Below are 10,000 nucleotides of genomic sequence, written 5' to 3'. Positions count from 1 at the left end.
TGGTGAACTTGACGGACATCTTTTAATTAGCTATTTAAAAATTATTCCATGAGCGCGAGTTGGATATGAGATGATAAATAGCCAACTCGGCGCTACGCTTGTTGGCTATATCCAGTCTCATATCCAACAAGCGCGAATGGAAAAATTGTTTTATTAAATTCCTTAAACTCCAAAAATTTGGAAGTACGAAATACGAGCGAAAAAAGCGAGAAAATCCGAGCGAAATCGAAAAAACCTGATGAAGATGCGAGGTTTTGTAATACCTTGTGGTCAGACAGACGTAGGCTCATCACAAAAACATTTCTTGCCTTTTCGCGTACTTCTAAACGTCGGAATTCATGCAAACTTTCCACAAATAAAGTTTTTTTTTTCTTTTTTCGGTTTTATTCAGAGAGAAATTTCGCTTTCCGGGGAATAAATTTTAGCTTAGCAACGCTCAGCGCAATCATTTAACATCATATAATGCGGTCAAACTAAGGTATATGTGCTGATAACCGTGATTGAGTGAACCAATCAGAGCTCGTGAAATGCATTATCCGAGGTTGAGAATTTAATAATACTTGTTAATCCGGTCAAAAAAGATCATGAAAGTTTACTATTCTCTTGAGCTTCTAGTCTCAAAGTAAAAAAAATTGTTTTCCGTTTTCGCATTCGCGTCGCCATTAATATCCTAAGCTTAAGACGTTCCAAAAAATTGGTCCAAAGTCACTTCTGCGCAATATGAAAAATAATTGTGATATGTTAAGAATACAAAGAGGGCCACAACATTTGGCCTGAAAGTTCATACTTTTGCCAACCAGTGTTTGACCTCGTTTTTCCAGATAATTATTGCTGAAAATTAAATGAAATTATTCATGGTTTTCACTCACGTGATCAACAGCCATGTTTTTCAAAGAAAACAAAAGAAAGCGTTTCCCTAATAATAGAGAATAATTCCCGGAGTATTGGGTCGGGACACTATCATGGCCGCCGTTTCATTGTTTGTGAATACCAACAAGGCGGCCGTGACGTCATGTGAAACCCGAGATAAATTAACGCTGAAATTTCGCGCCAAATTAGATGTGTACTCAAATGGCGACGAGTGAAACTAGGAAATAATTTCACGCGCGTTTTGTCAAAATTCTGATAATTTCCCGCGCCTAAAGGTTCGGGAAATTATCAGAATTTTGACAAAACGCAAGTGAAATTATTTCCTAATTTCACGAGAAAACCATTTTATTACCTTTCTATGTCGTGGGTGACAAATTACGCTCACAACCGTAGATCGCTCGAGTACTTTATCCAACTGCTCGGGAAGAATCATCTCCAGGTTTTTCTCAAGGTTACTTTCGTCACACCACTTTTCAAAAACCCTCACCCAGTTAATTGTGCTCTTTCGCGTATTTAAATTTTCTACCGCTTCTTTTAATTTCGTAACTTCTTCAATGGTCACTGTCTTAAATTTCGAAGCCATCTTGGCTCTGATCGAGATATAAGAGATGTTACCATGGCAATTTTGAAATTATAAATTAACGCTAAAATATCGCGCCAAAATTACGGGGTAATTTGTCAGCCATGTTATTGTTAGTAAATTAGTAAATTTCACAGTGGCCCTCGAAGCTTCGCTTCTCGGCCAACTGTTCATTTTTCGGACAATCTTTTAGCCTTGGGCATTATCCTCCAATATATCAGCAAGCCCGAAAGGGGTTTATTTATTTTATAACCCTCCGATTAATTTCTCAAGAAGAACGCACTGAACGCACTTAGATACAAAAGGGCAAAAAAGCCAGCTTTCGTGTATATAAATGGCGCAACGCGTGTTGATTGGTTTGCTCGATATTAATTACAAAGTAATTGGAGGAAATGTTGACAAGTTGTCATGTCAAGTATACTCTTTATAACGCCCCAAAGATCAAAAGCTTGAAAACGTAAATGAAGACACAGTTTTTTCTAAATGTTTTTGCAATTATATTGTTCGACAAGAGGACAGCCGACGAATTAACAGTCTTTCACAAAAATGCGTAGCATTTTTAGGTGCCCTTTGGAATTACAGCCAATAAAGTTTGAGCGAGAAAAATCGTTCTCGCATTGACTTTGTGCGTTGAACGATAATGGAGTTGATTCTGCTGCTGAATCGAGCAAGATCCTTCAAAGTAGCATCTAATGCTTCGTTTAGCCGACTGCAATTATTTGTCACGAATAATAGAAAAAGTCTTTCTGTGTGGTCTTCGTGGAGAACATGGCAGAAACCGGTCCAGCCCAATACGAATGGCTTTCATGGTAATGCGGCTGTATCGCTTTTCTTCAACTTTTCTTGCTTCCACGAAAAGTCGCCTCAACGCACTGGACATGTACAGTTCCGTCGACTCCGTGTTTTCAAGAGTGTTTTGGAATCTCTTTTCTTTTCTCCACGATAAAAATTGGATGAAATTTATATACCGTAGTAGCTTGGTAAATATACTTTGTCGCAAAAAATGTAATTAACCTTTACCGTCACTTGCAACTACCTGTCCACACACGTGACAAAAACATGTTCTGCCGGCCAATCAAAATTCAACGTTTTGACACTCAAACTTCAAAGTTTACCCGCCCACTTAGGAACGTTTTGGCGCCAGTTACGCAAATGATCGTAGCTGCATGATTTATTTGCCGTTTGGCAAGACATGGCGTTTACAATATATAAACTAGGTAGGAATTTCAAGCAAGGTGTTCAAAACTGCAAAAGACAAAATGCCCGTACGTGTTGCTGACTTTGCTTCCTGTGAAGTGTTTGCGGAGTAGCGTCAAAACGTTGCAGAGTGGGCGGGTAACCTTTGAAGTTTGCTTGTCAAAACTTTGAATTTTGACCGGCCGGCGGAACATGTTTTTCTCAAGTGCGTGGACAGGTAATTGCAAGCGACAGTAGTTTGTTTATACAAAAAAGAAAACTTGAGAGTATATTTTGTGGACGTTTTCTTGTTGGCTGCCTTGTCAACCACCTTTGTAATTTCTCCATCACTGGCTTCTGCAAAATAATTTTTGTGTCTTTCATGACCAATCAAAAGTTTAACTAGAACGTTTGCTCGTTTCCTGGTTTTCTTTCGTAGAAATAAAATCAGAGGACGCATATCAAATCGGACTACATTGTTCGATTTAAGTCACGTGATCAGTTTTATCCAATGAGAGCCCGCAAAAATTAATCGGTGGGATAATCCCGTGGGGGAGTATAATAATAATAATAATAATAATAATAATAATAATAATAAGGGAATCTTTGCTGACATCACATTGTTTACATTTTGTTTCGTTAACATACGGGTTTGCTCACAGAAGGCGTCATACTATTTACAAATTCTCTTCAAAAGGTACAAATCTTCAATTGTCAGCCTTTCAGCTTTGATAACGAGTCAGTGTTCCTAGACATCCTTTAATAATATTATGTATCAACTGAAATTTCCTCTTTGTCTTCCTCGCATTATTCAAAACTTTAAAACTGTGTTTTTACCTTCGAACATGGATGAATATGAGATGAGTGTGTTGCTGTACTTTGACCACTATGCATAAATTTAAAACTGTCTTTTTACTCTCGAACACGGATGAATATGAGGTGAGAGTGTTGCTGTACGTTGTTACTGTTGTTGTTGTTGTTGTTGTTGTTGTTGTTTGAGAGTATAACAATGTAAAAATTTAGAGACACACCAGAAATGCAATACATCTACAATTTTTTAAAAGTATAATAAGATTGCAATAAATTGTTTTTTTTTTGTCAAATTCGTTGTCCAAGACGTGAAAGAGACGATATTCCCTGCTTGTAGCACAGGTCATTCTTTTTTCCGTTGTAGTGTACGGGAAAAGAGACCTCTGACATGGATCGAAACTCACTGTGTTGGGCATGCGCGGCGGTAACTTCGCGACCGAATCCTCACGCGTGGTACTTCATTTTGTGTCGGCTCGCTAAACAACAGGGAAATTACTGTAAATGCATACGCGGGACACGGTGGGCTCAAGAAACAGACTGCAAATACATTTTGGAGCATGCGTTTTGAAGAGTGCCGTCCAAGGTTGTGGACGACGGTTGGATCACAGTGAGTTTCAACCCATGGCAGAAATTTCTTTTCCCGAACTTGTCAGCTCAGTGGACGCAAATGAAAAGAGAGCTCTGCTAGCAGGGAGGAGACGATATACTTATTGCATGTTAAATTACAAAGCTTTGGGAATTAAAGATTTTAGGACCTTTAAAAGAAACTGAAAACTCTCTTATATTATCATTATTATATTATATCCCCAACGTTTGTATAAACGTAACCTTTCCTTCTCTTATATTAGTCATACAATAAAAATAAATGAAAGAGTCCCGAAAATCTCATTATGTTACTCATAGTTGATTATTCCACTCATGTGAAAAAATGAGCTGGTTAAAATAAGGCAATCTAGGATTCACTGACCTTGTTTGCTTCCTGGGCAAATAAATCACATATCTCCTTGTTGCGTGTAAATAACTCTAAACTTACACAGGTATAAAAACAATATTGACCTTACATCTTAAGACCTTTTTCTTTTTAAACAAAGATCTCGGGGCGCTTCACGTCAATCGATATTTATAGGAATAAGATTTCTAAGTCTGAAAAGCAACCTACCTAAATATGAAAGTGCCACTTGACAGCAATGCACTAAGCGAGATCTGTACTCAACTAGCTTTGTACTTTTGCATGTGAGACAGAGGTTTTCTGTCTGACAAATATAACTTTGGTTTTTATTTCAGGTGGTTTCAGTAAAGAACTATGTCTGGCAGTGACAACAGAAATGCGACCAACAAAACAGAAGTGTCTTCACTCGTCGCCTCATCAGAATGCACTCCGTGGATCGTTGTGCTAATATCTGAATGTGTAGCCATAGTGGTCCTCAATCTTATCACCATGGCTGTATTCATGACACAGCGCCAGATGCAGCGCCGAGGCGCTTACATTTTTATCCGAAATCTTACAATGACTGATCTCTTGGCGGGGGTTATTTCAGGTTCCCTTCAGATTGAACGAATCGGTCAACATTGTAATGCCTGGGAGTACACCTCGGATGACAGCTCTTGGGCTGATGTGATCAAGTTTGCATTTCTCCATATCTTCTCCTTTGCTTCGCTTGCAAATCTTGCTGTCATCTCGTTGGAGCGCGTGCATGCCACATACCGTCCTTCCAGGCATCTATTCATGAGCAGACGAGTCTACTACGTCACTATAGCTATCATTTGGCTGATAGCTATTATCAGAGAAGCTCTTCAAATCACGTTAGGAAAAATGCCATTTCAAGATGGCGGGAAGATCCCTTTAGTAATAAATTCCGCTCTGTATATTGCATACTATTTACTAGTTCTCCTTGTTGTATGCATTTGCTACACTTCAATTTTTATCAAGGTTCGTTTTGGCCCGCGAATGAACCGGCTCGACAACGGAGTTATCATGAGAGAGCGCCAGCTATCCGCCACTTTGTTTGCTGTTACAGTTGCTTCCCTGATGACTCTCTTGCCTGTTATAACATATATATGTCTGGGTTTGTTCCATCCTGATTTCACTTCTCCGAAAAGTCCTGTAAAGTTTCACCTGCGAATGTTCGCGCTAACATGTTTCATATCAAACTCGTTGGTAAATCCTATCATCTACGCCATGCGCATGCAAGGCTTCCGCACCGGCGTGAGAAATTTACTTTGCGGTGGCGCTCCTGCTGATGCAAACATGGCCGCTATTTCACTTCAAGAAAACCCGTAGCTTGCTCTTGACAGTGAACTGGAACAGTTCAAGTTGAGCGTTTTGAAATTCAAACTGAGCAATCGGCAATCGTAAGAGGCGCGCACAATGTAGTGAGCCAATCAGAAGTCGATGTAGATTCCAGTGGCACGAAAACGCACGAGAGAGGGTTTTTTTGGATCTTTATCTTGCCTCTGATTGGTTGGTGAAAAAAATGAGGTACTCTATAGTTCAATCATAAGGCATAGCAAAGAAGCACTTATAAGGATTCAACAAACTCTGTCTAGGTGCCATTGTAAAGCAGTTAGGAGAGTTATAACGATCGAGGACTTGAGCCAACAGCTTCAAAAAATTTTAAGATCGTTGTTCTTAAAATCGTACGAAAAACCGAATTCGACAGAAATGTTATTGCTCATTCAAAACTCGCTCCGATCTCTTTAAAAGTCTAAGGAGAAGTATTTATCACATCATCGATTTCTTTCTCACATTACGAAGCAAGTTTTTAATTTTCTGGGGAAAAGGAACGATACCATTTACGCCTAAAAGAATATAAACCAATCAAACGCTGGGAAATATCGTTCAAAATTAATAAATAGTAATGCTGGTCATTCAGTTTATCCCATGCTCGGCCTATGCATGACTGATAAACGAACATGTTCTTGTCCGCTGCAGGGATAATGTTTGGAAGAGTATGGTGAACTGTTTTTGGTGTTCCCAACAAGATTCGAAAGACCGGATAATCATCATACTTGACCGATCATTTAACTTAGTAATGTAGGACATACATTTACAATGTGTATGTAATAGTTCTACTCTGCCGGAAATCCGAGCTAAAATAATTAAAAGTTTGTATGTCTGTATGTACACCATGTTCAAGGCAATCTTCAGGAAACTTGGGCATAGAGCTATGACCATGAAGTCATCCTCCTTCTGGCATGGATCAGAAAATTTTCGGAATTTAATTCTGGAAGTTTGATTTACCTCGTGATTTTGACCTGGGCCCGGTTGTTCAAAATCCTATTAGCGTTAATCCCAGATTAAAAATGAACCAAAGAGTCTATTTCTCTACTTCCAAATGCTGTTTAACGCTGATTTTTGGTAAAACTTTATATTAGAAGAAGTTAATCTTGAAAAACAAAAATGAACGAAAGAAACTTTTACCAAAAAGTTAAAAAAAATGAAACAAAAGTTTACACTAATCCTGGATTAAGTTAATCGGCTTTCCAAAAACCGGGCCCTGACGCTCCACAATTTTGAAACAACCATTAGGGGTCATTGTGGGAGGCGCGGTGGCCTCATGGTTAGTGCGCACGACTCCGAATCGAGTGGTCCGGGTTGGGGTCTTGTGGCGGTTCGCGATCCCCTGGGTCTCGCAAGATTGCGAGGAGCGAACAGGGTAAAACTAAGTGTAAGACAACGCACTTCACACCCCTTCGCACAAACACGCAACACAGTATGAATGTTAAAGAAAAACGCGTACGACTTTTGATAAAAGATATAAGTTAACAACAAGTATAACAGTTAGTACAGTGACTATCTCTAAATTAACTAATCGTACTTAGATTTTCTTTATGCTTTATATATATTTAAATGACAACACTAATTAAAATAAACTAAATACTTTACTTTGAATATTTAGAATATTAAACAGTTCAGTTCAGTTCTTCGCTTTCACTCTAAAACGCTACTAACCAACAAACCAACAAACCGACTAACCCACAAACCAACAAACCTCAGCCAGCAATGCAGCTTTAAACCATTTGCTTCTCGGTCTGCTTCTGCTTCTGCTCTCCGGCGCCTTCTATCTTTCTCGGACTTTATTTTTCCTGTTCCTCTTTTGTCAACTCCGGCGCTCAGCTTTTCCGTTTCCCTTTTCACTAAAGAGCGGTACAGTAATATTCTCCTCGCTCGATCCTCCACCGTAGACAAAGGGGTTTTGTCTTGATGTACGGTTGGGGTCTGCTAAAGACTTTCAGCATTGACTGATTGAGCGTTTCTGCCCTCCACTTTCTTCTAAAATTGGCCTTCCCTCTTGTCAAGAAACTCTGCACCACTTCAACAACCAACCCACGTCCACGACTTTTTAGATCCATATATAGTTAAACTAATTTATTCAAATTACGACAAAACATGGTTTTTTAGATGACTACATAGACCCTTTGCTTATATGGCGCCTAAATTTGAATAACAATACTTTGTACATCCTTGGCCTCGTACTTATGTTTCTAGATAAGCGCCGCCCTAATGAGCCTTCTGGCTCGTAAGCAGTGACTTTACTGACTTTATTAGGGGTCATTGTTCCATTCTCATTCGGGTTCGGGGACCCGTATCTCGAGAGTCCCGAGACTTTTTCGATATCACCATTCCCTTTAAACCTTAAGAAGGTCAATCATTTGGAGTTTAGCTATCTTAAAAACATACTAAAAGACGAACTCTTTAAAACAGGCGGATGGCAGTTTCACAAATGGCCTTTTGATCTCAAAAAGTTATCAGGACTTTCGAGAAATGGGCCACAGTTTCGTGTTTTTATCCGAGTGCGGAAAAGCTTGATTGACCTTTATATTTTAGTTCTTTATTCACGCAGTACTGCATGTCGGTCTCCTTCTACAATGAACATTTTGCTCGCTAAACAAGAGTTGCCACCATCTCTCCACTGATATGCATCTTTCATTTAATGAAATTTGGGCAGTAAAAAATACACTTACTATCTGGAACTCCTAGCTGCAAGGGAAGAGATTTAAAAATCCCAGAGAAACCCCATTATGGTGGACTGGATAAGTGAATAAGACATCAAGGGACTGACAAATAAAAACTAAGTTTCAAGAGTAAGTAACTTCGATTGTTTCTTATGTAAATAACCCCGCCAAAGCGGAATGCATTATGGGAAGGTGCAAGTGAATTCTGGACATGAGATAAGGGAACCATTTCTCATAAGATGACAAAAGGGCTCAAAGAGAAATTGGCCAACATAAGGTTCGATTTAGCAATTCTGAAAATCGACTGGATTTGTCTTTCATTAGCGGCCTTGTCAATTTAAAGGCAAAATAGAAAGAAAAAAACATGGCAGTCCTAATACCCACAAATCAAAAGTACTTTAACTCGCAGGAAAAAGAGAATTGTCATGATCCACACCATAAATGATTCGTCAGTGACAATGATTTAAAAAAGTTTAATTGTGAGGAAACGTTAGCCAGTCTCATAGAAGCGAAAGTAAAAAAAGATGTTAAAAAACAACCCGTTCGCAGAAGAGGTTTTTATTTCTTTGGCAATCAGTTACAAGTGTTGTTGCATAACACCATTGATTAGCTGCTAGTTAGGTAGACGTGGTTTGCCCATCGTTCGCCTTCACCGTCAAACCCACAGGCTGCAGATCTGCTGTACTTGTCAAAGGTCTGATACACTGTGCACCATCGTCCATCCTGAACTGCAAACATCTTGTATCCTTTTCGCATTGCAGCCACGGCCCACTTTGCAATGGGGTTCTTTCGAGTACCATAACGATCCATCGAGAATAGAATCTCTTCTTTCCACTGTTTGAATAGCTCGATTAAAGATGTCTTTGAAGCAGCCAATGGTTTCAAAATCTGCAGTGATGGAAAGTCACTCAAAAGATTAATTATCTTCCTCTACGATTTTAGGAGACTATGGCACATGATCTACGACGGCAATATCAGCGAAAAAAGCCAAACAAATTTGTCTGTTCATGAAAGATATTCAAGTTTTGTCATTGTTATTCAACATAAAACCACTTATGCATAGTAACCGCTATAACTATCCAAGGTAAACGTTCTCAAAATAGGAAGCGTAACTATTAATTAGGAATTGGGACAGAAGATAAAGTGATTTTTTACTCGTGGATATATCCACGAGTTTTGGTGATTCTTTATGCAAATGTTCACTTCTGCGTAACCGGAAGTTCGATCTAATAACCAATCACCATGGATAATCACAACACAGCTTAGAAAGCTGTGACTTCCTGTTCGCGAGGTTGTGCGCCGCCATTGCTGTATGTCGCTTGTTTGAGCACCTTCCGCTGTATTTAGAAGCAAGAAACGGAAGAATTGAAGAAATGGCTTTCTTCGAAGGTGAAGCAAAATATTCTGAACAAGTAGAGATTGGTGCAATTAATTGTGCACCGCGTTTCACTGACCAACGCGAAGACTTTGATACGTGTAGACATGGAATCGACAGACACATGGTGGGAAGACAGTGCCTGTTCATCCCCTAAGCTCATGGGGGATAAATAAATTCCATTTGGAAGGTGACTGCCATTTGGAGAGTAACATCGAAGCTATCAAAGTATA

At 39.2% G+C, this 10,000-nt stretch overlaps 1 protein-coding gene across 2 annotated transcripts in view; it reads left to right on the top strand.

Annotated features, from left to right (window-relative positions):
* The window catches only part of LOC138046895 (histamine H2 receptor-like), a 90,413-nt gene extending 83,687 nt beyond the window's left edge, over nt 1-6,726 (top strand). For both annotated transcript variants that reach the window (XM_068893494.1, XM_068893493.1), the window contains exon 2: nt 4,721-6,726. In XM_068893494.1, the coding sequence (XP_068749595.1) occupies nt 4,740-5,717 (978 nt within the window). In that variant the 5' untranslated portion in view covers nt 4,721-4,739 and the 3' untranslated portion in view covers nt 5,718-6,726. The remainder of the gene's footprint in view (nt 1-4,720) is intronic.
* The last annotated feature ends 3,274 nt before the right edge of the window (nt 6,727-10,000 follow it).

The sequence above is a fragment of the Montipora capricornis genome, chromosome 4 (genome assembly GCF_036669925.1).
Source record: "Montipora capricornis isolate CH-2021 chromosome 4, ASM3666992v2, whole genome shotgun sequence".
Taxonomy (NCBI): domain Eukaryota; kingdom Metazoa; phylum Cnidaria; class Anthozoa; order Scleractinia; family Acroporidae; genus Montipora; species Montipora capricornis.
Note: the sequence above shows the minus strand (reverse complement) of the source record. Positions and strands in the feature narration are given on the sequence as shown.